The sequence below is a fragment of the Giraffa tippelskirchi genome, chromosome 6, assembly GCF_054371585.1.
Source record: "Giraffa tippelskirchi isolate mGirTip1 chromosome 6, T2T-mGirTip1v1.2.pri, whole genome shotgun sequence".
Lineage (NCBI taxonomy): Eukaryota > Metazoa > Chordata > Mammalia > Artiodactyla > Giraffidae > Giraffa > Giraffa tippelskirchi.
Genome location: NC_137280.1, coordinates 92126979 through 92153804, shown reverse-complemented (window position 1 = coordinate 92153804; position 26826 = coordinate 92126979). Strand labels below are relative to the sequence as shown.

Genomic DNA, 26826 nt, shown 5'->3' with positions numbered 1-26826 from the left:
TGCCATGTTGGTAGTGGCATGAGGCAGGCTCGGACCCCAGTCGGCCATCTTGCACGGGACTGAAGCCTGAAAGGGAATAGTTCTGAACGTTCGCGCTTAATGGCGGCGCAAGGTGCCTCCATCTTGGGAGTGGCGGGTTCTGCAGCCGGAACAGAAAGTTCCTGAAAAATGCCCGCGAAACCCCACACTGCCGCCCCTGGTGGGGTTGGGATGGAGAGGTGGGGAGGAAAAAGGGTGAGCACGTGACTCAAAAGTACCCTCCCCCATCTTTCTGCAGACTTGCTGACTGCTCTGCTCGGTACCCTGCAGGGCTCGCCCCTCCGCTCAACGTCAGCCAATAAGAGTCGTAGACTGGAACGCGGGCGGTTTCCATGGGAGCGCTGGCGGGAGGCGGGGAAGGTTAGCTAGCAACCGGAGATCCGGCTAGGTCCCGCCGAGCGGTCGACAAGTGTGTTCCCAGAGCCCGAGGAACCTGAGTTGACGGATCCCAGACAGAAGCAATTCCCCTGACCCTCAGGGGTCCTCGGCCTCAACCCAATCATGACGTCTCCCCTGTGCTGGGCTGCGGCCTCCAACGCCATGCCTTCTCAGGAACAAATTTCAACCCCCTCCAAAGTCAAGGCCACTCAAGTTCAGCTCAAGCCCTACCGCTCTAGAGGCAAGGGCTTGCTGCCTGTCTGGCACTCACTTCATTCCAAGACAGGACCCTTCCATGCCAGCGAGGGGAAGTCCGCTGTGAACATGCAGGTGGCTGAGTTACAAAGGAAGATACAACTGTTAGGTAAGGTGACTCCAGAGGGCCCAGAATGGTCAAGAGTCAACAGCCCTCTGACCTGGCAGGAGTTCTTTAACTAGCGTTCGTCCAGGTGTCCAGTATCTGGAGGCAAAAATTCATGCTTGCTCATGATTTTCCTCATCTTATACAACTTTTCCTGAGCTCAGAACCGACTGAACTGTCTTTCATACTTTTATGTGTGTGCATGCTAAGTCACTTCAGCCGTGTCCAACTCTGTGCGACCCTATGGACTGTGCCCTGCCAGGCTCCTCTGCCCATGGAATTCTCCAGGCAAAAATACTGAAATGGGTTGCCATGCCCTTCTCCAGGGGATCTTCCCAACACAGGGATCCAACCCACTTCTCTCACGTCCCCTGCATTGGCAGGCGGGTTCTTTTACCACCAGTGCCACCTGGGAAGCCCCTGCTTTATGTACTTTAAACTTTTCTATCATGCATGGGAGGATGAAGGATATAGATTCTAGAGGCAGATTTTCTGGGTTCAAATATACTAGCTCTACATGTGCTATTCGGAGAAGGCAACGGCACCCCACTCCAGTACTCTTGCCTGGAAAATCCCATGGACGGAGGAGCCTGGTAGGCTGCAGTCCATGGGGTCGCACAGAGTCGGACATGACTGAGTGACTTCACTTTCACTTTTCGCTTTCATGCATTGGAGAAGGAAATGGCAGCCCACTCCAGTGTTCTTGCCTGGAGAATCCCAGGGACAGAGGAGCCTGGTGGGCTGCTGTCTATGGGGTTGCACAGAGTCGGACACGACTGAAGCGACTTAGCAGCAGCAGCAGCACATGTGCTATTAATAATTGTTTGATCTTCAGGGACTAAGAATAATGTAATTGCTCTCAGCTTGTCCAACCATTAGATGAGGATAGTAACAGTACCACCCCATAGGTAGTTGAAATGTGTAAAGTGCTTAGAACAGTGTCTGGCACAGAGTAATACTATGAAGAGTGAACCAGTGGTTCTCAATGGAATTGGGCTATTTTGCTCCCCAGAAGACACTTGGCAATGTCTAGAGACATTTTGGTTTGTCACATTGTTTGGGGAGGGGGGGTGGTTGTTACTGGCATCTAATGAGTAGAGGTCAGGGATGCTGCTCAACATCTGACAATGAACAGGACAGTTCAACACAGCAAATAATCATCTATCTCAAATATCTGTTGTGCCGAGGTTGGGAAATCCTGGTGTAAACTTATTGCTTTGTTGTTAGGAGGTAATGTTTCATAGTGGTTGAAAGTATGTGCTGGGGAGTCTGACTGCTCGTGAACTTGAACAATTTAATAAGCACGAACCTTCTCATGTGTGAAATGGGTATAATATGGATATGGATATGTACATATTGGCACATCCTGTCTGATACCTAGAAAATGATTAGTTCATCCCTAGCTTTCCAGTGGTTAAGATGCTGTGCTTCCACTGCAGAGGGTGTGGGTTTGATCCCTGGTTGGGGAACCAAGATCTCACATGCAGTGCAGTACAGAAAAATAAAAGAAAATGATTATTCCAGCATCTCTGCTTGCATACTCAGTCACTCAGTCGTGTCCAACTCTTTGCAACCTCATGGACTATAGCCCACCAGCCTCCTCTATCCATGGGATTTTTCCAGGCAAGAATACTGGAGCCGGTTGCCGTTTCCTACTGCAGGGGATCTTCCTGGACCAGGGTTCGAACCTATGTCTCCTGAAGCCCCTACACTGGCAGGTGGATTCTTTACCACTGAGCCACCTGGGAAGCTCCAGTCCTGCATCTAATGCATAACAAATGCTCAGAGTAAAATATTGTTATACTGTTAATAACTACTAAAAGGTCTTCCCTCTGGGAAGTCCCCCCTCCCATGATGCTCTCCTTCTGCCTGCCCACCTCACATGACCCCAGAGGGTGACCGGAAGGCCTTTTATGAGAGCACCCAGTGGAACATCAAGAAGAATCAGGAGACCATTAACCAGCTCCGCGAGCAGACCAGGGTACTGCAACTACAGTTGACGGACCTGCTCCAGGTGAGGTTGAAGAGGTTCCAGGGGCAGGGAGGCAGCATCCCCAGGGGATGCTCTCAAGGAGAGGGTGGCCTGAATTTGTAATGTGACCTGGGCTCTTCTCCCTGCAGGGAGATGAGAAAGTGGTCCAGGCAGTGATTCGAGAATGGAAATCAGAGAAGCCATACCTGAAGAACAGGACAGGCCAGGTTTGCCCCATTCCCATTCCTCTGACCACCTCCCTTCATTTCTAGCCTGGGTCCCCATGCGACTCCCTGACCCCCATCTTACCCTCTTCAATCCCTTCTCCACACCAGCTGCCATAATTTATTTCTCAGTCTTTATCACACACTGATCATGTGCCTGGCATGGCTTTAGGTATTGGTTGCCATATGGTGAAAAACACAGACCATGTCCCCACTTCCCAGAGTCTCATCTTGGTGGAGAAAGCAGACACCCCCCCCCCAAGAAGAGAACAATAAACATAGAAAGAAAGTAATTTCCAGTGGTGACAAGAGAAATAATAAAATAAAACAGAGTGGCTCACTAGGGATGGATGGGGGTTAGGGGTTTGCCCTTTAGATTGTGAGGTGGGGATCTTTGCTTTCTCTAGGAAGGTGATATTTGAGCTGAGAAGGGGTCAGGCAAGTAGTAATCTGGGGAAAAGCATTCCAGACAGATGGAACAGCAAGTGCAAAGTCCCTAGGGTAGGAACAAAGGTAGAGTGTTGGAGACACGGAGGAGGTCATTGTGACAGAATGGGAGTGAGTGAGGGGGGCTCCATAGGAGGTGAAGTTAGGGGGGTCAGCAGGGGCAGAACCTTACATCAGGCTTTGCTGCACGAGTGCAGATTTTATACTAAGAATCAGAGAAGTGAGGGACTTCCCTGGTGGTCCAGTGGCTAAGACTCTGCACTCCCAATGCAAGGGACCTGGGTTCAATCCCTAGTCAGGCAACTAAATCCCACTTACCACAGTTAAATATCCCATGTGCTGCAACTAAGACCTGGTACAGCCAAATAAATATTAAAAAAAAAAAAAAAAAGAATCAGAGGGGGGCTTCCCTAGTGGTCCAGTGACTAAGACTCCATGCTCCCAGTGCAGGGGCACCAAGTTCAATCAGTGATCAGGGAACTAGATCCCACATACCCCAGTTAAATATCCCACATGCTACAACTATAGACCAGGTGCAGCCAAATAAATATTTTTTTAAAAAAAAAGGAAATTAGAGAAATGGAAAATGAGCTCTGAGGAGGCAAGAGTTAGAAGCCATCCAGAGGAGTTTATCAAAGTGAAGGATGATGCTGGCTGCACTAGGACAAAAGAGGTAGAAATAGGAAGAAAGAGATCTATCTGGCTCAGTCACATCCAATGCTTTGTGACCCCATGGACTGTAGCCCACCAGACTCCTTTGACCATGGAATTTTCCCAGCAAGAATACTAGAGTGGGTTGCCATTTCCTCATCCAGGGGATCTTCCTGACCCAGGGATTGAACCCATGCATCTACTGTACTGCAGACAGATTTTGTACCACTGAGCCACCAGGATCTCTCTGGAGGAACCTTTGAGACAGAACAGAGAATTGCTAACAAACTGGGTGTAAGTGGGAGAGAAAAAGAGAAGATGAGGATGACATTATGGTTTGGGACTTGAGCACCTGGAAGGACGGAGTTGCCATGAGCTGAGATGGGGAAGATTCAAGAAGGGCAGTTTTGGGGAAAGATCAAGGATATACTCAATTTTGGACAGATAGTTTTGAGCTTCCTGTGGAGACATCTAGAAGGCAGTGTAGATGTGGATATACGAGCCTCAGGGGGAAGGCTAAATTGAGAAGTCTTCAGTGTAGAGGTGGGGCTTCCCAGGTGGTGCTAGTGGTAAAGAACCCACCTGCCAATGCAGGTAGACATGAGAGACGTGGGTTCAATCCCTGGGTCAGGAAGATCTGGAGGAGGGCATGGCAACCCACTCCAGTATCCTTGCCTGGAGAATCCCCATGGACAGAAGAGCCTGGCAGGCTGCAGTCCATAGGGTCGCAAAGAGTCGGATAAGACTGAAGCAACTTAGCACGCACTCATGCAGTGTAGACGTGACTCAGGAAACCTTGAGACTGGATAGGGTTAAGTGGTATGTGTGGTCAGATGAAAGAAGAGCCTCTTCAAAGGCAAAGGAGATAGGTAAGGGGCAGCCAGGGTGGTGAAGTGGAAAACCAAGGAGTGGGTCCCCTGGAAACCAGCCCCTCCCCCCCAAAAAAAGAGAATCTGCAGGAGAAGTGGGATCAGTCAGGTTTCAGATGCTCTACCAAGAGACAAGAGAGATGAGAACCAAGATGTGGGAGAAGGAAGGACTAGGTGGGGGTTCAGGCCCCTACTGTTGCTCCCCTCTCTCCAGCAAGCCCTGGAGCATCTGGACCACCGGCTGAATGAAAAGGTGAAGCAACTGAATGCTCTTCGGCACCAGCTGGGACTGCGGCAGAAGTGGCTGGAAGAGCTCCAGCTGCAGCACAGTTTACGAGAGCTGGAGATGGCCGAGGCACAAGACAGCAACACCGAGGTGGCCAAGGTAGGGCCTGTGGGGTCTGCAGAGGCCTCAGTCCTGCAGGAGGCACTGAAGGGGGAAGGGATCCAGCCCAGGCTTGCTTCCCTCTTGTTCAGTTTGCTCAGGCATGTCCGACTCTTTGAGACCCCATGCACTGCAGCATGCCAGGCTTCCTTGTCCTTCATCATCTCCCCAAGTTTGCTCAAACTCTTATCCATTGAATCAATGATGCCATCCAAACTCACTATCTGTCACCCCCTTCTCCTCCTGCCTTCAATCTTTCCCAGTATCAGGGTCTTTTCCAGTGAGTCTGTTCTTCACATCAGGTGACCAAAGTATTGGAGCTTCAGTTTCAGCACCAGTCCTTCCAATGAATATTCAGGGTTGATTTCCTTTAGGATTGACTGGTTTGATCTTGCTGTCCAAGGGACTCCCAAGAGTTTTCTCCAGCACCACAGTTCGAAAGCATAAATTCTTCAGCGGTCAGCTTTCTTTATGGTCCAACTCTCACATCTGTACTGAAAAAACCATAGCTTTGACTGTATGGACCTTTGTTGGCAAATTGATGTCTCTGCTTCCCTCTAGACCATGCGGAACCTGGAGAACCGCCTGGAGAAGGCCCGGATGAAGGCAGAGGAGGCTGAACACATCACCAGTGTGTACCTGCAGCTCAAGGCCTACCTACAAGTAGGGACCAGGGCGACTGGGGGTGGGTGGGGGGCAGCAAATGGGAGGGCCAGCCAGGTTAGGGACATCGGTCACAGGCTCACCCATCCCTCACACCCAGGAGGAGAGCCTTCACTTGGGGAACCGGCTGGACTTTATGGAGGCTGAGGTAGTGAGGACGAAACATGAGCTGGAGGAACTGCACCTAGTGAATCAGGAGGCGCTCAATGCCAGGGATATCGCCAAGGTGCCAGCCCACCGGCCCCTGGGAATCCTGTCCTGCCACTGCCATGGTCTCCTGGCCTCAGCATCTGAACCCCAGCTGCCTGGAAACCCATCCCATCTCTGTCCTAGGACCCCACAACTTGCCCCAGTTGTCTTGAGTTGGGCCTGCAGCCCTGGCCCAGAGCCCTAATAGATGCCAGCAGGTCCTGTAGTTCCCCCGTCCACCCTCCAGAACCGACTGCAGTATCTGGAAGAGACCGTGTTCCGAGAGCGCAAGAAGCGCGAAAGCTACCTAACCGAGTGCAAGAAGCGCGCGGAGGAGAGGAAACTGCAGAACGAACGCATGGAGCGCAAGGTGGGCGCACCACGGATACGGGGCTGAGATCCCAGCCTGCTCCTGCTTGGACCCGGACCTGCGAGGTCCCCGCCCCCAGCTCCCCAGATGCCAGGGCTCCTCCTACGTCCCTGACCCCGCCCTCCAACCCTCCCCTTACTCTCCTGGGGTCCTCATCTTTCCCTGCCAAACTTGCCCATATCCGAAATTGATCCCGCCTCTAACCAGCCCCTTACCTGACAGGCCCCCCCCCCCCACGCTCTTGACCTCGCCCGCTGGCGCCGCCTCTGAAGCCTCCCTCTAACCAAGACCCCGCCAAGCACTCCTGACCCCTACCTGGATGCCCTGCGTGCGTGCATGCTAAGCAGCTTCAGTCGTGTCTGACTCTTTGCGACCCCATGGACTGTAGCCTGCCAGGCTCCTCTGTCCATGGGATTCTCCAGGCAGGAATACTGGAATGGGTTGCCATGCTCTCCTCCAAGGGGATCTTCCCGTCCCAGAGACGGAACCTGCCTCTCTTGTGTCTCCTGCATTGGCTGGTTCTTTACCCCTAGTGTCCCCTGGGAAACCCTGACTTGGTCCAAAGCTTGGGCCCCACCCCCTTCCTGAACCCGGTCCGGAGATATTTTCCCAACGCCCATGGCCTCTGCCCTAAGCCCTCAGCTGCGGACTGACCTGGGCCCTGACCCCCACCCCTGAGCAGACCCAGCGCGAGCACGTGCTGCTGCAGTCTGACGACACGCTCCAGGACAGCATATACTCCAAGGAGGAGGAGCTGAAACGGCGCTGGAGCATGTACCAGATGGAGGTGCTCTTCAGCAAGGTCAAGGACGCCACCGGCGTGGCAGAAACACACGTGAGTGTGCCCTCAGCCTTCAAGCTCCCAGATGGCCTGAGCTGACCCTGGGGAGCCGACACACCCAGGCTCCTTTTTCTGCCTGGTCAGTTCCTCAGTGTACAAAAGACACCCCTCCCTCTACCAGCTACTGCCCCGTTTCTCTGCTACCTCTCACAGCAAAACCGACACGAGTTATCTACACTGGCCACCATCCTCTCTTCTATTCATTTTTTTAAAAAATAATTTTGTTTATTTATTTTTGTCTGTGCTGGGTCTTCATTGCTGTGTGGGCTTTTCTCTAGTTGCCGGGAGCAGGGGCTACTATCTAGTTACGATGTTTCATGGGCTTCTCATGGCAGTGGCTTCTCTTGTTGCAGACCACAGGCTCAGTAGTTGCAGCCCCTGGGCTCTAGAGCACAGGCTCAGTAGTTGTGGTGCACAGGCTTAGTTGCTTTGCGGCATGTGGGATCTTCCCAGACCAGGGATGGAGCCCATGTCTCCTACATCGGCAGGCAGATTCTTTGCCACTGGACCACCAGGGAAGACCCTCTCTCCTGTTCCTGCATACACTGGCACTGACTTCTTTGGCATGTCAGCACTAGGAGAATGGGGAGTGTTGTCTCTCCTCTCCTATATCTTCAGCCTCTATAGCAGGGTCTGGGGCCCAGTACCAGCCTCCATTCCAGAGAAGCTGGGCTCCTTCCTACTCTGGGGCCCGCGCTTGGCAGCATCTTCCTCAAAATTTTCTAAGACTTTAGGTCCCCAGCTGTGAAAGTGTGAAAGTATTAGTCACTAAGTCACATCAGACTTTTTGCGACCCCATGGACTGTAGTCTGCCAGGCTCCTCTGTCCGTGGAATTCTCCAGGCAAGAATACTGGAGTGGGTAACCATTCCCTTCTCCAGGGCATCTTCCCTATGCAGGGATAGAACTTGGGTCTCTGACATGGCAGGCAGATTTCTTTACCATCTGAGCCACCACGGACGTCTCCGGCTGGTCAACACTAATTCCCCTGGATCCCTGTCTGATTTCTCTGGGGCACTCTCCAACCCACCACTCATCCCATGAGGTGACCCCCAAGAACTTCCAGGAACTGGACGTATGGGGTCATCTGGAGCGCTGTGGCCAGGCACCTTTCCAGAAATTGGCCTTGGGGGTGGGTTGCTCCCAGGACCAGTCATATTTTCTCATGAGAGTGGGCGTTGCTGGCACATTGATTTTGGGAAGCAGCTCTGCTCACTGCTGTCGCTGCCCTGACATCTGATTTTGGCTGATTCATTTTCCTTATATAGACAAAGAAAGGCCCGCAAAAATCATTCGTTCGGGGTTGCACACCCTTAAGGCAGCCCTGAGTTCAAGGCTCACAGAGTGCCGAGACAGCGCTGTGCAGAAGCCATCATCAGCTCAGGCGACTTGTCCCGCGCATCTCTGGGAAAGAAGGAGCGGGACAGGCCCCTGGCTCTGACGGGTCTGTCTGGGCCCCCCAGGCAGTGGTGCGGCGGTTCCTGGCTCAGGGTGACACCTTCACGCAGCTGGAGATGCTCAAGAGCGAGAACGAGCAGACGCTGCTGAGACTGAAGCAAGAGAAGCAGCGGCTGCAGCAGGAGCTGGAAGACCTCAAGTACTCAGGGGAGGCCCTGCTGGTGAGGTGAGGCCCCATGGTGCCCGGTGGGGACCGGTGGGGAGCAGGGCCGGTGTGGTCAACAGTGCCCCAGTGGTGGTCTCCCTGCTCCCTACAGTGAGCAGAAGCGGCAAGCCGAGTTGCAGGGGCGCCTGAAGTTGGAGGAGCAGCGGCGTGCTGAAGCACAGGCTCAACTGGACCGAACCATGAGGGCCTTGCAAACGACCAAGGAGGGCCTGAAACACCTGGCCGGCAAGCTGAACCACATTGTAGTGGCAGGTCCCACCTACGAGGAAGGCTCGCCCAGAGCCTCCTTAGATGCAAAAGGCAGTGCCACCCCACAGGTGGGGTTCCCACCCTGAAGTCCACTCCAGAGAACCCACCCCAGGCCCTGTTCAGGATATGAGAGCCCTGAACACATGGGAAACCCCAACCCACTCCCGAGTCTCCGCCCCCCATCTCAGGAGGCACCCCCTTACTACTCAAGAGGCCCAGGACTTCAGAGACCCCTGTCCCATTTCAGATCCCACTCCCATGGGAAAGTCCCATCTAGCCCCCACATACACACTCAAAACTTAAAAGAGACCCTGCTCCAATACTGAAGCAGCCATAGACAAGAGAGGCCCAACCTGCCCACTGTGGAATCCTATTTCTTTCTTTTTTTTCATTTTCACCAAAAACTTTATTGAACAAAGTATTCGCCATTTTGTTTCACTACTACCTGCCATTTCTCAGTTGTCATTGTTGTTTAGTCGCTCAGTCGCATCCAACTCTTTTGCGACCCCATGGACTTGAGCCTGGCAGGCTCCTCTATCCATGGGATTTCCCAGGCAAGAATACTGGAATGGGTTGCCATTCCTTTCTCCAAGAATCTCATTTCTTAAGAAGGTCTTCCGGCAATGACCTCTCTCCAGTTAATATCCCAGCCTGCCCTCTCACTAAAAGGCTCCCCCTCTCCTTCACCCCCCTCCCCATCCCTTGGCTTGGGTCTCTGGAGTTCGGAGGCCTTGCCTCACAAGCGTAGCCCTTGATGGCAGAGTCCCTACCCCACAGAGGATAGCACCACTCTTGTGGATGGCCCCTAACTTCAAGGCCCTGCCCCCTGGGTGGGGCCTCCCAGAGGCCCCGCCCCTCCAGGCTCATCCATCTCTACCCCCAGCCGCAGGAGACTGGAAGCTCTGTTGGAAAGGAGCTGGATCCCAAGGCGGATGACTATTTGCCCAACCTGCTGGGCCTGGTGGAGGAAAAGCTGTTGAAGCTACAGTCGCAACTCGAGAACCACAACGTGCCAGAGATGCTGCGCCACATCGTTGACCGCGAGGTGCCCATTCAGCCCGGGGCTGGGGCGACAAAGAGGGGGTCGGGGCAACCCCCTGGAGACCAGGGAGGAGGCTGATGGGCCAGGAATGGGCCTTAGGGACAACGGGTGAGATTTAAGGAGCCAGGGATGAGCCAGGAGAGTTACCAGAGGTAACTCTGATAACCTGGTAACTCGGCAGGCCAGAAGTCAAGGCCGCAGGGTGAGGGGTCGGGAATCTGGGGTCTGCTCTCTAGAGGACAAAAGGTGGGACCTAGAGACCAGGGGCGGGCCTGGAGGGGAGGCAGGGGAGGCTGGGTATCAGGGTGCACGCTGAGAACAAATGATGGGGCTGCACCCAAGGAAAACTTTACTAGAGTGGGTAGAATTTCCCTGATGATCCAGTGGTTAGCGCCCTCTTCGCTTCCAATGCAAGGGGCTCGGGTTCGATCTCTGGTTGAGGAATTGGATACCACACGCTGCATGGCGCAACCCCTCTCAAAAAAAAAAAAAAAAGACAAAAAGAGAGGCAGAGGAGTGGGCAGAGGTGATGAATAGAGTCGGGGTACATCTCAGAGGGGGGTGGAGTGAAGGAGGGGACATGGACCTCACTCTACTCCCTGCCAACTCACATCTGTCCCGCTCCCTCCTCCCATTAGTTCTACGCCACCCTCGAGGGAAAACTGCCTCTGTACAACACCCGCATCGCCCTGCCTGTCGCCGGTCCCAAGGACAAGTTCTTTGGTCAGTACAGGAAGGGAAAGGGGGCGAGGCTTGGGGCCCAAGCAGTGCATCGGGAGGTGGTCAGGGCCCGGACATACAGGGCCCAGGTGAGGATGGGGTGATAAAGGCCGGGGAGAGAAATTTGATCCGGGAATGGGAAACTCGATCCCCTCCTCGCCCGTCGCAGACGAGGAGGAGAGTGAGGAAGATGACAGCGACGTGGTGACCCGCGCGGCGCTCAAAATGCGTTCCCAGAAATTAATCGAATCCCGCAGCAAGAAGCGCAGTCGCTCGCGGAGGTCCTAGACGCGCGCTCGCGCCCACCTGGCATTCCCGGGCCCCTACCAAGGGGCCCACAGGCCCTTTTAAGGGCTGAACGTGGCCCGGACAGGGGAGTGGAGCTGGCAGGCGATGCCCAGAATGGAGAAGGGGGCTGGGCCGCCGGATGTTCCCACAGTAAATTTCCCCAGGCTTGTCCGCGCCAGTCTCGGAATCGCGCAATAAAGGTCACCGGCCAGCCCCTTGAGTATTCGCCTCTCCTTGATCCTGCACCGCCCCATAGACGGCTGCCTCTCAAACCCAGGGCCACAGCCTGAGCCGCCTCCGACCCGGGAGTGATGACTCCCAGGGTTCAGGACACAGATTGGTCTCCTCCGCCCCTCCAGAGAAACGAGATACCGCCACACCTGGGGCAGACCAGCCCTCCCCATCTGAGCAAGGGGACTCCCCTCCTGGGGACGCAGACCTGTCCCTGTGTTAGCTTTACACACTAACTCCCCCACACCTGGGGACACAAAAAAATACCCCTCCCCTGGTGGGGAGAAGTGTCCTTTCCCCGGGGCTCAGATTCACACACGTTTATCGGGAGAACCCGGACCGCTTCCCAGGAGCCTGGGTTGGGCGCTGGGGTCCGGCAAGGGCATCCGAGAACTGTGAGTCCACTCCGCCCCGCCCCCGCACGGCCCATCCGCCCCGCCCCGCCGGCCCAGTGCCCCGCCACTGCTGCCCAGCCGGCCCTTCCGCCTCACTCAGCCGTGCAGCAGAGCGGGCCGGGCGCGGACCATGGAGCGCACAGCGGCGGGCAAGCAGCTCGCCCTGGTAAGGGGTCCTGGGGTCCCAGGACCCTACATCCCTGGCGACCCAGGGTCCAGAAACTCCAGGCTCCCAACCGCCCCCTTGGACTCTCTCCACAAATTAGGCTCCTTGGAACAGCCTGGGGGTTTCCTACCTCGGGCCTCTGGGCCCCTGACCCAGTGAAATGGCTAGTTCCTTTTCGGGGGGAGTCTCTGAACGCATCTACGGGAGAGATCATAGACAGACTCCGTGAGACTGGACACTGGGAGGTCCCCAAAGTGCCACCCCATCCTTCCAAGGACCAGAGAGGAGGGTACCCGCGGCGCCGAGGGGACTTCCCTGAGCCTGGGCCGGGAAGGGAGGATGAAACTGGAGGGCCCAGGCTTGAGTCCAGTGGAGAGGTGGGCAGTGGTCCCAGGACCCTTCCCTTCCCCGCTTCCTGAGCCCGCCTCCGCGTCCAGGCGCCGCTGCAGGACTGGGGAGAGGAGACCGAGGACGGCGCGGTGTACAGTGTCTCCCTGCGGCGGCAGCGCAGTCAGCGTTCGAGTCCGGGGGCAGGGCCCCGGGGCACCCAGGTGAGGAAGGGGTAGGAGGCTGGAACGGGGCGGAAGGCGACCAGGTGAGGGCGGGCTGAGTGGAGGGGCGGGACTGGGGCCCGTAGGAGGGGCGGGGCTTAGAGGCGACCTGGTAAGGATGGAGTGGGGTCTAGGGGCGGCCAGGTGAGTGGTATAGATGAGGAGGCGGGGCCAGGTGAGACCGGGGTGCCCAGCAGGACCTGGGGACTGAACTGGATGTCTAGGCTTAGGTAAGCCAGGTTTAATGGGGCGGAGCTGGAGAGGGAGGAGGGGTCTTTAAAAGTGGCCGGGCGAGGGCAGGGTGGGGCGGAGAGCACGGGAACGCGCCAGCGAAGCGAGGCCGCAGAGCTGAGAGCAGCCTGGGGGTAGGGATGGGGGTGGGGGTTTGGGGGTTGGGGGTGCCTGGTGAATAGAGCAGAGGGCGGGGCGTAGCCTGGGCGATGAGGCTGTTCAGGGCGGATTTCGGGTGTCGTTTGTGCACGGTACAAAATAATGAACTAAGGGAGCGGGGTACACAGGAATAGACAGGGTCAGATGCAAAAGCGATGTTCCCCAAAGACACATGGAGATGGGTGCCGGGGCCTATTCCTCTGTGTCTCATTGCGGTCCCCCTGGCCCTCAGGCCCCCAACCCCGCGGCCGACACCTTCCTTCATTACCGCACCAGCAAGGTGCGGGTGCTGAGGGCGGCGCGACTGGAGCGGCTAGTGTGGGAGTTGGTGTCCGGAGACCCCGAGCAGGACCCAGGCTTCGTGCCCGCCTTCCTGGCCACCCACCGGGCCTTCGTGCCTACTGGCCGCGTGCTGGGCCTCCTCCTGCCGCCACCGGCGCCGCCCCTTCCGCCGGGGTCAGTACCAACGGGAGATTCTCCAGTGCCCACCCCAGACTCTCACCTGGATGCTCGATCTAGTCTCTCTGGAGCCCTCCCTCTCCCCCCAGAACCTTCCTCCTAAGTCCTCTCCAGCCCCTCCCTTCTTCATCTGATTTGGGTGTGGGGGTGTCTTTCCAGAGTAGAGATCAAGAAAACGAAGGGAAGAGATCTGACTTTCAACAAGAACCTGAGGTTTGCCTCCAATAGGGTAGGGGCTGGTGGGGCGGGGGGAGGGCAGAGGTCAAAGATCGGATCTGAAATGTAGGAGCTCCGGGAGTCTGGAACTGTAGGATGGGCTCTGAGGTCCCGCCCCTCTTGACCAGGGCTGTGGTGTCAGTGCTGGGCTCATGGCTGCGGGACCACCCTCAGGATTTCTGGGACCCCCCTGCCCACTCGGACCTAGGCAGTGTTTGCAACTTTCTGGGCTGGGCAGCTCCATCAGGGACTGAGGCCCGGGAGGCTGAAAAGCTGCTGGGAGATTTCCTGAAGGAGGCTGAGGCAGAGCAGGAGGAAGAGGAGCAGTCCCAGACACAGGCAGGTGAGCAGACTGGGGGCGCAATAGTGTCCTGAGCAGGCATTCTCCCTCCCCCAGGGATATTCTCCTCTCTGGAACATCTACAGATCTTGGGCAAGGTCCTTAGCCCTGCCTGAGCCTCAGTTTCCCCACCTGTAAAATGGGGATAATAACCCAGTATTGTCATTTATCCCTCACCTCCCCCACCCAACACATAACAGCTATAAAGATATTCCATCATGGGGTCAGGATATCTTGAGTTTTTGGCTATAAATCATCGTATTGCTACTTGCCTTAGGAGCCACAGAGACCTGGGTTCAAATCCCAGTTCTGCCATTTGCTAACTGTGCAACCTTGAATAAGTCACTTCACCTCTCTGAACCTATTTCCTTATCTTCAAAATGGGGGCAATGACAGTACTTACCACATTGGCTTCTTCGTTCATTCAACAAATATTTAGCCACTGGCTCTGGGCACATAACTGTGGATAGGAGCTCCCTGTTCCCTGGGGAAGACAATTAGTGGACAAGTAAATAAGTAATGAGGGCTTTGCAGGAAGATCCTTTACTGTCTGAGCCACCAGGGAAGCCCAATAAAGGCTTGACAAATAGTATTATTTTCATTACTGTTGGGTGTCAGCAAACTATCTGGCCTTTAATAGAAAAGTTTGCCAAGAATTTCCTGGAGGTCCAGTGGTTAATACATTGCACTTGTGTGCAGGGATGCACGTTCAATCCCTGGTTGGGGAACTAAGATCCCACATGCTGAGCTTGCCAACCTCTATTGTAGAGAGCTTTGGAAGGAAGGAAAAATATTCACATACTTCATTCAAACCTTTGTTCGATTGTCACCTGCTCAGATGTGCATTCTCAGATCTCCTCCCAACAAATACAGCCTCCCACTATGAGTCCTCTTACCTGCCTTATTTTTTCTTCGTAGAATCCATTGGTCATGTCCCCAACTCTGTCCCCAGAGTCAGTTACAGACGGATTTGTGTATTAAATAATTCCATCGTGCTTATAAAGTATCATCTTTTACCCATCTGTGTTTGATCTGATCCCTATCACAAAAGCTTCGTAACCCTAATCCATTCTTTAATCCTTAGACTAAACTAGCCACATTTCTCTCTGCTTTACAAAGTAGCAGCCACTTCTCTCCCCTAAAGACAAAGTCTCAGCTATTTAAATATGTTTTATCCCTTTGGCTTCTCTCTTGATTACTAAATATCTTTCTTCCTTTGCCTTCAAGATTTCTCCAGCTTATTACAAGTCATCCAAGCTGCACAGACTAGTAGGGTAGCCACTAGCCCCATGTGGCTATTGAAATTGAAGTTAATTAACATTAAATAAAAATTAGAATCAGTTCTTCAGTCACACTAGCCACATTTCTAGTGCTCAGTAACCACATCAGGCAGCACAGGTAGAAAATATTTTCACCACTGCAAAAAATTCTATTGAAAAGGCTACCCTAAACTGTGAGTATTTAAGGTCAGAGAAGAAAATGAACATTTATTGACTGCCAACTGTATGCCAGGCTCTGGGAACTTTAACATCTTTGTTTGCGAGTTACTTTTTACCATGATTTCAGACACATGCAGAAATAGAGAGTAGTTTAAAGAACACTCAAACACCCCTCACTCATTTCCAACAATTATCAATTTAAAAATATTTATTTGGCTGCACAGAGTCTTAGTTGTGGCATGCGGAACCTTCAATCTTCCTTGGGGCATGCGAGATCTTTAGTTGTGTCAGGTGAACTCTTAGTTGGGGCATGTAGGATCTTATTCTCTGACCAGGGATCGAACACAGACCCCTGCATTGGGAGTGCAGAATCTTAGCCATTGGACCACCAGGGAAGTCCCTCCTATGCTCACTTTTAAAAACTAATATTTTGCAATACCACCTGTCCTAATATGAAATGAAAGACAGATAATTAAATGAACTTACACCAATAATTTAAAAATAATAATATATTGCAACAGTAATAGGAAGGAGAAATAAGACAAAAGCAATTTACACAACAATGTTGGTATGTCAGTGTTTGGGCATGCCTCACTAGAAGACATAATGAAGTTGTCCAGTGCCTTCACCTGCCGTAGCATCACAGTGAATATGGAAACCACACTAATGCAGGGGAGTGTACCAATGACAAAGATGCTGTAGCATAGATGTTAGTGACATCGATTTCCAAAATGGTGAACAACACTTGCAATTTCCATATTAAACAAAGTCCAGGCTCTCACAGTCCTTGCATTCCTGGAGCCAAAATAGTTAGTGTTTATGAGCAAGACTGGGCTTCCCAGGCGGCTCGATAGTAAAAAATCCGTCTGCCAATTCAGGAGACACAGGTTCAATCCCTGGGTTGGGAAGATACCCTGGGGAAGGAAATGGCAGCCCACTCCAATATTCTTGCCTGGGAAATCCTATGGGCAAAGGGAGCCTGGCAGGCTATGGTCCATGGGGTTACAGAAGAGTTGGACACAACTAAGCGACTAAATTAGAGAAGGCAGTGGCAACCCACTCCAGTTCTCTTGCCTGGAAAATTCCATGGATGGAGGAGCCTGGTGGGCTGCAGTTCATGGGGTCGCGAAGAGTCGGACAAGACTGAGCGACTTCACTCTCACTTTTCACTTTCATGCATTGGAGAAGGAAATGGCAACCCACTCCAGTGTTCTTGCCTGGAGAATCCCAGGGACGGGGGAGCATGGTGGGCCGCCGTCTACGGGGTCGTACAGAGTCGGACACTACTGAAGCGACTTAGCAGCAGCAGCAGCAGAGTGACTAAATAGCAACATGAGGAAAATAGTTGGGTTCTAGGTGCAGATTATTGTAAATAGGTTTTTTAAAGACACAAATTTCTTGGAGGGACATTTGGAGGCTGGGTGTTAGGATTCTTCACTATGCATGTCTGCATTTCCAAAGTGTCCCCTAGGGGGCGCCACTATTGACCATCCACCTTGAGAAAAATCATTCATATTTATTGAGTACTTTATAGAAGTCTGGTATGCGTGATCTCATTTGATTTTTTTTAAAATCCATACTTTTGATGAATTAATAATGAATTAATGTTTTCACACTTGGACACTTTGAAAAAATAAATCCAGATGAGGAAACCAAGGCACAGAGAGGTTAAAGTCTTGTTTTAATTCACACAGCTAGCCCAGTGGATCAATTTGGATTCGAACTTGGGACATTAAGACAATGTCTTAACCTTCCCTTAACCACAAGGTTGGGCTTCCCTGCTGGCTCAGTGGTAAAGACTCTGCCTGCCACTGCAGGAGATGTAAGAGACAAGGGTTCGATCCCTGGGTGGGGAAGATCTCCTGAAGAAGGGAATGGCTGCCCACTCCAGTATTCTTGCCTGGAGAATCCCATGGACAGAGGAGCTTGGTGGCCTACAGTCGGACTGAGCGTTTAAGCTCAGTCAATGCTCCCTCAGGACCCCCTGGGGCTGCCCAGATCCTCTGCCCAGACTCCCCGGTGGGCTGCCTGGAAGAGGAGGAGGGCCTCGTGTGGGAAGGCCCCGAGCTCCTGGACTTCAGTGTAGACGACGTGGCGGAGCAGCTGACCCTGATGGACGCGGTGAGTATCAGAGCCGGCCCACGCAGGCAGGGGCTGGGATAGGGAACGGGTAGCGGGTAGAGGAAGGAGGAGGAGTTGGGGGAGGTCCCTCTGAGCACAGATTCCACCCTCGTCCACCCCCTGCTCAGGAGCTCTTCTCGCGCCTGCGGCCCTTCGAGTGCCTGGGCTCCGTGTGGTCGCAGCGGGACCGGCCGGGGGCCACAAGCACCGCCCCGACTGTGCGCGCCACCGTGACCCAGTTCAACACAGTGACCGGCTGCGTGCTGGGCTCGGTGCTCGGGGAACCGGGCCTGGCCGCCCCGCAGAGGGCGCAGCGGCTGGAGAAGTGGATCCGCATAGCTCAGGTGCGCCTCTGGCGGGAGCGTGGGGGCGGGGAGTGGGCGGGGCGTGGGCGGGGCGTGGGCGGGGCCGAAGCTCAGTGAGACAGGCTGGGGGCGGGCGGAAGGCCAAGGACTGGGGCCTCTGGGTAAGCCGAGGGTTGAGGCTGGGAGGTGCCTAAGGGAAAGTCCAGCACGTGGCCTTGAGCCGCGGAGGGTTCAGTTCAGTTCAGTAGCTCAGTCGTGTCCGACTCTTTGCGCCCCCCTGGAACGCAGCACGCCAGGCTTCCCTGTCCATCACCAACTCCCTGAGCTTGCTCATCTCATCCTCTGTCGTCCCCTTCTCCTCCTGTCTTCAATCTTTCCCAACACCAGGGTCTTTTCTAATGAGTCAGTTCTTCGCATCAGGTGGCCAAAATATTGTAGCTTCAGCATCAGTCCTTCCAATGAATTCAGGGCTGATTTCCTTTAGGACTGACTGGTTTGACCTCCTTGCAGTCCAAGGGACTCTCAAGAGCAGCCGAGAGTACTCCATGCTGATTAAGGAATAATAAGCATGGGATGATGGGCTTCCATTGTAGTTCAGTTGAATGGGCTTCATTGTAGCTCAATCTGCCTGCAATGCAGGACACCCTGGTTCAGTTCCTGGGTCAGGAAGACACCCTGGAGAAGAAAATGGCAATCCACTCCAGTATTCTTGCCTGGAGAACCCCCACAGACAGAGGAGCTGGCAGGCTACAGTCCATGGGGTCACAAAGAGTCAGACAGGAGTGAGCGACTAAACCACCATCACAAGGATGGGATGGGGTTACTGGGGAAGGAATAGGCTTGGTACCAAACCAAGAAAAGGAGGTGGAGGTCTTGAAAGAGTCTGGGTGGAGATGGGGCAGGAGCCTCTGGGTAGAGAGGAAGAGTAGAACTGGGGCCCCAGAAAGGGAGTGGGGGTGTGGCAAGGCAAGGGGACTAGAGGTTGACACCTGGAGTGAGACTTAGGTTGAGGGTGAGGAGTCTGGAGCTAGGAGAGATGCTATGGGTCCGTCTAGGGCCCAGGGAGAAGTAAGGAGTGGGGACACGGAAAGCCAAGTTCAGAAGAAGGGTATGGAGAGGTAGGTGGGGGAGGAGGCTGAATCCAGGTAGCTTGTCAGATGTGGGGCGAGATTTAAGGGTCTGACCTGGGGTCATGAGTCACAGGATCAAAGGTGGATCATACTTGGGGATCAGGCAGGCTTGAGGTGTGACCGGTGCCCCCTCCACCCCAACCCCAGCGCTGCCGGGAACTGCGGAACTTCTCCTCTCTGCGCGCCATCCTGTCCGCCCTGCAGTCTAACCCCATCTACAGGCTGAAGCGCAGCTGGGGCGCCGTGAGCCGGTGACCGGGGGCTGGGGCTGGGGGCGCTGGGGTGGGACCTCTTGCCCACCGCATCCCCGCTCTGACTCTTCCCACGGCCACCCCTGACTCCTCTCTTGTCCTCCCCAGGGAACCGTTATCCACTTTCAGGAAACTTGCCCAGATTTTCTCCAATGAGAACAACCATCTGAGCAGCAGAGAGATTCTCTCCCAGGTACAGATGGGTGAGGCCCCCGCAGATCCCAGGCCCAGGAGAGGGATGTTGCTTGTCATTGTCATAACACTCAGTGTTCTTTCCCATACCTCTCGAGAATGGCCTTCCTCCTGTTTGTAGGCAGCCCTGCGTTTTTACTGCCTCTGCTGCCCTCATCAGAACTCACACTTGATGGCTGCCTTATTTATTCATTCAACAAATACCAGAAGCTACAGGGAAAAGGTCACTGAAAGTCAGAGTCACAGCAAAGAGTGAAAAAAAAATTGCGCTAAGGACTTGACTTTTATAAGCAAAACAAAACAAACAAAAGTGTGCCAACGAGTCTGACTTATTGCAGTCAAGATTTAGGTTCTGACTGCAATTAGGTGCTGGTTCTTGGGGGTGAATCCAGAATAGAGACTTCCCTGGTGGTCCAGTGGTTAAGACTCTGAGCTCCTGATGCAGGGGACAGGGGTTTGATCCCTGGTTGGGGAACTAAGATCCCACATACTGCAGCACAGTCCAAAAAATGCAGAATAGATGGCACTGGAAGTCTGTTCTTTTGCCAAGAACGTTCTTCCCACGCCTCTGCAGGTGTCTCCCCAAATGTCCCCACCTCTGAGAGGCCCTCCCTATATCCCCCACACCTCCACTCTATCCCGTTGCCCTTATCTCTGCCTGTCCTTAGATTACACATCTAGCTTGGTTGTTGCTGTTTCGCTATGGCTGATGTCTGCTCTATGAGGCCAGAAATTTTGTCTGTTTTGTTCACTGCTGCCTCCCCAGCACTTCAAACAATGCCTGGCCCAGAGTAGGTGATCAGTAAATAAAGTGAACAAATGTCTCAAATAAGAATGAAAGCTCAAGGAACTCTGCATTAAGCACATAGTGTGTGCCAAGCAGTTGCCATGGGGCTCAGCCACGAAGACACAAACACACTTTCCTCCCCTTGGAGGGCTTCAGGCCCCAGATGGGGACACACACAATTTAGTAATTGCCCCAGCAATTATATCACTAATTACCAGGCAGAACAATGCTGTGAAGGCAAAGTTCAGGGCATTGCTTGGGAGGGGTCACCAGGTACAAGGATTCTCACCTGTGTTATAGGCCAGCCTTGGGGTCCACGGCATCCACAAGCCCCATCTCTCATCATCCCCTGTGGGGCCTGCCCTCTGCTGCTTATCTGCTCTCTCCTCCTCCCTGTTCACTTTCCCTTGGGTATGTCTGTGATGGATGTATATTCCCTGAGGGAGGGGTCAAACAGACCCCAGGACTGCTCAGTCCTTCTCCTCCCCCTCAGTTCAGTTCAGTCACTCAGTCACGTCCAACTCTTTGCGACCCAATAGACTGTGGCATGCCAGGCTTCCCTGTCCATCACCAACTCCCAGAGCTTGCTCAAACTCATGTCCATCGAGTCAGTGATGCCATCCAACCATCTCGTCCTCTGTCGTCCCCTTCTCCTCCTGCCCTCAATTTTTCCCAGCACCAGGGTCTTTTCTAATGAGTCAGTTCTTAGCATCAGGTGGCCAAAGTATTGGGGCTTCAGCTTCAGCATCAGTCCTTCCAATGAATATTCAGGACTGATTTCCTTTAGGATCGACTGGTTTGATCTCCCTGCAGTCCAAGGGCCTCTCAAGAGTCTTCTCTAACACCACAGTTAAAAAGCATCAGTTCTTTGGTGCTCAGCTTTCTTTATGGACCAACTCTCACATCCATACATCACAACTGGAAAAACAACAGCTTTGACTAGACAGACCTTTGTTGGCAAAGTAATGTCTCTGCTTTTTAATATGCTGTCTAGGTTTGTCATAGCTTTTCTTCCAAGGAGCAAGTGTCTTTTCATTTCATGGCTGCAGTCACCATCTGCAGTGATTTTGGAGCCTAAGGAGTGATTTTGTTTCCAGGAGGCAACTCAGGGGCCCCAAGAGGAGGATGCCCCTGCAGGAAGCCCGTCCTCGGTGAGTGATGTGGTTTGGGATGAGAGACAAGTGGGATACTGGGGCAGAGGGTGGAATCTGATGAGGTCACTGATGGCTGAGAGTGACTGGAGCTCCGGGGGCCACAGAAACTGCCCCCAGGCCCTGTCCCCTACCTTGGCACCTTTCTCACGGACCTGGTAATGCTGGATACCGCCCTGCCGGATATGCTGAAGGTTTGAGCCCTGACTCTTGACTCCTTACCCTCAGCACAGTGGGCCTCCTGACCTCTCACCCTTGACCTTGCCCATGCTTCCTGACCCCAGCCCCCTTAGTGCATGGGGCTTCTGATAGCCCAGCCCCTGACCTTAATCCTCGACCCCTGATCTTAGAGTCTGAACTGTCTCCAGTTCAGACAAAGTTTGCCCCCAGGGGGATCTCATCAACTTTGAGAAGAGGAGGAAGGTAAGGGGGAGCTGCGGTGGGCTGGGGTGGAGGTGGGGAGGGGGTCGAGGGTTGGGGCAGAGCATGGGCGGGGGTCTCAGAAGCCGCCCCCTCAGGAGTGGGAGATCCTGGCCCGCATCCAGCAGCTGCAGAGACGCTGTCAGAGCTACTGCCTGAGCCCCTGCCCGCCCATCCTGGCCGCCCTGCGTGCCCAGCACCAGCTCAGCGAGGAGCAGAGGTGACAACTTGTGGCCTGGTCTGACAGTGCCCCGCTAACCCTGCCACTGATCCTGGATGACTCCCCAGATCCACCTACCCCATGCACTTCCCCAGCTCCTCCTAAGATCTCCTCCTGAGCCTTCACCTCACCCCCCACCAGCTTGTCACCTGACATTGTCCCCAGCCCAGTCGAGGGCCCCAGTTGCCCTCTGACCCCAAACTTTGACCTCATCTGACTTTCTTTTCTTTCTTTTTTATTTTGTTAAAAAGTAATTTTCTTTACTTTTGGCTGTGCTGGATCATCATGGCTGCTTGGGCTTTTCTGTAGTTGCAGTGAGTGTGGTTACTCTGTTTCTGATGCGCTGAGTTCTCATTGTAATGGCTTCTTGTGCTGTGGAGCATGGGCTCTAGGTGCACGGGCTTCAGTAGTTGTGGCTCCTGGACTCTAGAGCACAGGGTCAGTAGTTGTGATGCCTGGGCTTAGTTGTTCCACAGCCTGTGGGATCTTCCCAGACCAAGGATGGAACCAGCTTCTCCTGCATTAGCAGGCAGATTGTTTACCACTGAGCCACCAGGGAAGCCCTCATCTCACTTTCGGACTTCAGCGTTTAATGTGTAGCTAGGTGTTCCACTCAACCATCCTATCTTTTCTCTTCCCCACCTCTGGCCCTATCTGACCTGTGACCCTCCTCTGACTCTCTGAGCCCAATCATTGACCCCTAGTTCTGAGCAACTGACTCCAACTTTGACACATGTCTGACTTATGACCCCCAGTCAGTTGACCCCAATTCAACTGTACCAACTCATTCTATTGAATCCATGACCCTGATCATTGACCCCAGTGATTATCTGATCTTGAACTCTATCCTTGACCCAATTTGACTCCTTAGTCCTACTCTGTGAATCCCTGTGTGTCCTGCTAACCAAGCCATCTCATCTAATCCCTGATTAGACCCTGAAACTGTAATATCCACATATATTACCCTGATCTTGACATTGGGTGCCTAATTCCTGGCTGTACCCTCCCTCCACCCACACACACACCCAAAACCCAGCTCCTGACTGAATCTAATTCATTTCCCAACCCACCCATCCATCTACATCTTGACCCCTCAGCTACCGCATCTCCCGGGTCATTGAGCCACCAGCCTCCTCCTGCCCCAGCTCCCCACGCATCCGACGGCAAATCAGCCTGACCAAGCGCCTCAGTGCGTGAGTTGCAGGGAGTATGTGGCGGGTGATGTGGGCAGGGATGGGATCTGCTCCCGGGGCTGAGTTTGGTCTCCACCTCATCCCGTTCCCTATTTTCAGGAAGCTGTCCTGGGAGAGAGTTTCATCCCCTGGTGGGAGTCCTGGAGACCCCTCATCCTCCACCTCAAGGTGAGCATCCCATCTGATGAAGGGACTGGAGAGGGGTCAGAGTTCAGGGCAGCCAACCCACTTCAGACTCTGTGTCTCCCCCAGTCTATCCCCAGCATCCCCTCCATCCAGTCCTAGAACCAAGGACCCTCCTACGGGCAGTCCTCCAGCCTCTCCAGGGCCCCAGAGCCCTAGCACCAAGGTACCAAGACTATGTGTACACATGGGACTGCGGGCACCCAGGGCTGTTGTGTGTGTGTGTGTGTGTGTGTGCACACACACACACAGGATTTCACAGCCAGGTATGTGCACAGGAGACCATGAACACAGTTGACTCAGCACTCTGAGTGTATATCTGGGAAACTGCATGCATCTCCATGGACCCACTTAAGGGACTGTCCGTCACTTACGCTCAGATCTGGACAAGAGCTTCCACTTACCCACAAGGCACTCTGGGGTGCAGTCACTACTTTTGTAAGGATATGTGTTTTCCCAGGAATGGGCTTCCCTGGTGGCTCAGCACTAAAGAATCCACTTGCGATGCAGGAAACACAAGAGACACATGTTCAATTCCTGGGTCAGGAAGATCCCCTGGAGAAGGGCATGGCGACCCACTCCAGTATTCTTGCCTGGAGAATCCCATGGACAGAGGAGCCTGGTGGGCTATAGTCCATATGGTTGCAAAGAGTTGGACACGACTTAGCACAAACACAGAAATTTGCATACCTGGAGGGGAAATGCTGGCATGAATAGCCACAGTATCCATGGGCCCTGTGCAGGGCTTTTTGTGTTCATGGGCTTGTGCCCATCCAACAACTGTGAGCAAATGTGGGCACTCGCTGCTCTCAGGTTACACTGGGTTTCTTGTGTACACCTCAGGAGTCATGTGTGAATTCCTGTAACAGCATGAAGGTCTGTATGTGATGGAATGGCATAGATGCGGGCTTGTGTATGTACCCTAATTGCACATCCCCAGGCTAGGGGTGTGCAGGAAGATGTGTTGAATACAATGAGGGAGGGGCCTCATGCTCTCCCTCGCTCAGCCCCCACCCCCGCTGTCTACAGCTGCCCCTGAGCCCGGACCTGCCAGGCCCCTGGCCCCTGGCCCTGCCCTTGAGTGGCCCTCATATCTCCCTCCCCGGGCAGCAGGGCTCAGAGGCCCGCATCATCCGGGTCAGCATCGACAACGACCATGGCAATCTGTATCGGAGCATCCTGGTGAGGAGCTGAGCCTGAGACCTGCTGGGGACAGCCCTGCCCTTGGGGCTTGGGTGGTCATCCCTTACCTCCCACCCTTTCTTTCCAGCTCACTAGTCAGGACAAGGCCCCCAGCGTGGTCCAGCGAGCCTTGGAAAAACACAATGTGGCCCAGCCCTGGGTCCAGGACTATCAGCTTTTCCAAGTCCTTCCTGGGGACAGGGGTGAGCAAGGACAGCTTGGAGCCTGGGCTAAGAGGCAGTTGGCTGGGGAGGATGGCAGGCTGACCAGGGTGGTTCTGGAACAGAGAATGGGTAAGATGCAGCAGGGTGGGGTTAAGAGGCAGAAAAATATTGATGCCTCCTTTAAGTGGGATCATGAGGTTGTCCTAGCTCAGTGTGAGGGAAGGGGGCACCAAAAGTGTCTTCCTAGGATTTATGGGGAAATGAGATTGTCTGGAACCAGTGGGAGAGGGACTTCCACTTGGAAGAGCCCAAGGTCATCTGGGCTTCGATTTGTAGAATTGTGAGGTTGTTCGGGCTCAACCTCGTGGAGCACAAGACTGAAGGGGGCATCTGGGCTTGGATCTGAGGGGAAATGAGTTTGTCCAAGTTTGGTGTGGGGGCTCTGAAGTTACTTGAACTTGGCATGGGAGAGGGCCACGTGGTACTGAAATTCAGGGTAGGAAACATGAGATTGTCCAGTGTAAAGTGAGTAGGAAGTTGTCTAGTTTTAAAGGGAGAGAGGTAACAGGTAACTATATTGAATATCCTGTGACAAACCATAATCGAAAACAATAGGTAAAAGCATATATGTGGGCTTCCATGATGGCTCAGATGGTAAAGAATCTGTCTCAGTGCAAGAGACCAGGGTTTGATCCCTGGGTTGGGAAGGTCCCCTGGAGAAGGGAATGGCAACCCACTCCAGTATTCTTGCTTGGAGAATTCCATGGACAGAGGAGCCTGGCAGGCTACAATCCACAGGACTAGAACACAACTGAGCGACTAACAGTTTCACTTTTTTCACATACGTATATATGTTTGAATAACTGAGTCACTTTGCTGTACAGGAGAAATTAACAACACATTGTAAAACAACTGCACTTCAATTAAACGTTTTAAGAAATGAAAAATATATATGTATAAAGGAAGGAGAGGCAAGACATTGACATGCTAGGGAATTCCCTGGCAGTCCAGTGATTAGGACTCCATGCTTTCACTGCTAGGGGCCTGGGTTCGATCCCTGGTTGGAGAACTAAGCCCCTGCAAGCTGTGTGGTGCAGCCAAAAGAAAAAAAAAAAAAGACTGACATGCTAAAGGGATATATGAGGTTGTTCACGTGACAGGTGTGAGGGTTGTACAGGCTGGAAGTGGGAAGTCAGAAGTTGTCCTAGTTCATGGTGAGAGCAGCATGAACTTGGCTGGGAGTTGGCTGCAGGGGGGAGGGTGGGCTGAGCAGGAAGTTGATTGGGGTGGGATGCCTGACTTTGTTCAAGCTTCTAGTGCAGGTTGTCTAGACTCCAGGGGAAATAGGAGGAGGTTGCCCAGGTTCATGGTGGGGGAGACATGAGGTTGTGCAGGCTTGGAGTGGGAAGTTGTCTAGATTCCCAATGAGAGGGGAATGAGGTCGGCTTAGCACTGGCTGAAGGGATTCAAGATTGTTCAGGTTGCGTGGTGAGTGGTAGAAGGTTCCCTAGGCCCTTTGTGGGGGAAGTGCCAGGTTGTGTGGGCCTTTCACCATCTTCTCCATGCTTGGCCAGAGCTCCTGATTCCTGACAACGCCAACGTGTTCTATGCCATGAGCCCAGCCTCTCCTGGAGACTTTGTGCTGCGGCGGAAGGAGGGGGCCCAGCACACAACCTCAGTCTCCCTACCCCCTCCTCCAGGACATGGGCCTCATGGGCAGCAAGGGGTCTGGCTTCTATCACCAGGAGGCAGGGAGGGGGCTCCTCTATGGAAAGCTCCAGTTCCCCAGTAAAGGTCATTGTGCTCCATACCCTGTAACCCCCTCAGTTTTATTGGACCTCACCCCTCTGACCCTCTTGGCACCAGATCCCTATTCCAAAGACACCAGCCCATGGGGTGGCTGGTAGAGAGCTTCATCTTATAGAAAGGGGTGGGGTGTCAGGGGTCAGATCCTCCCCCAGAGAAACCTTGTAACTGTTGGAGACACACCAAAAGTGACAAAAATGGACAAAAATAGTGACCAAAGTTA

General features: G+C 53.6%; 2 protein-coding genes across 5 annotated transcripts; both read left to right on the top strand.

Moving 5' to 3' along the window:
* Nucleotides 1–364: 364 nt before the first annotated feature.
* ODAD3 (outer dynein arm docking complex subunit 3) lies at nucleotides 365–11531 on the top strand. Of its 3 annotated transcripts, none has more exons than XM_081498491.1 (13): nucleotides 365–781; nucleotides 2671–2792; nucleotides 2900–2977; nucleotides 5156–5326; nucleotides 5888–5989; nucleotides 6090–6215; nucleotides 6426–6548; nucleotides 7231–7383; nucleotides 8852–9012; nucleotides 9104–9260; nucleotides 10151–10306; nucleotides 10942–11026; nucleotides 11193–11531. In XM_081498491.1, exons 1-13 carry the CDS (start codon nucleotides 541–543, stop codon nucleotides 11309–11311), a joined length of 1794 nt encoding a protein of 597 aa, XP_081354617.1. In that variant the 5' UTR covers nucleotides 365–540; the 3' UTR covers nucleotides 11312–11531. The 3 variants fall into 3 exon arrangements, with proteins under 3 accessions (XP_081354617.1, XP_081354616.1, XP_081354618.1); XM_081498490.1 differs by having other exon boundaries at nucleotides 9104–9329; nucleotides 10145–10306; XM_081498492.1 differs by lacking the exons at nucleotides 2900–2977; nucleotides 5888–5989.
* Nucleotides 11532–12036: 505 nt separating this feature from the next.
* Nucleotides 12037–26826, top strand: RGL3 (ral guanine nucleotide dissociation stimulator like 3). Of its 2 annotated transcripts, XM_081498488.1 has the most exons (19): nucleotides 12037–12103; nucleotides 12541–12654; nucleotides 13277–13500; nucleotides 13663–13716; nucleotides 13848–14062; nucleotides 17477–17619; nucleotides 17748–17963; nucleotides 19202–19305; nucleotides 19414–19498; nucleotides 21382–21435; nucleotides 21543–21629; nucleotides 21826–21858; nucleotides 21954–22075; nucleotides 23173–23268; nucleotides 23368–23436; nucleotides 23521–23617; nucleotides 24481–24633; nucleotides 24722–24836; nucleotides 26372–26826. In XM_081498488.1, exons 1-19 carry the CDS (start codon nucleotides 12068–12070, stop codon nucleotides 26587–26589), a joined length of 2235 nt encoding a protein of 744 aa, XP_081354614.1. In that variant the 5' UTR covers nucleotides 12037–12067; the 3' UTR covers nucleotides 26590–26826. The 2 variants fall into 2 exon arrangements, with proteins under 2 accessions (XP_081354614.1, XP_081354615.1); XM_081498489.1 differs by lacking the exon at nucleotides 21543–21629.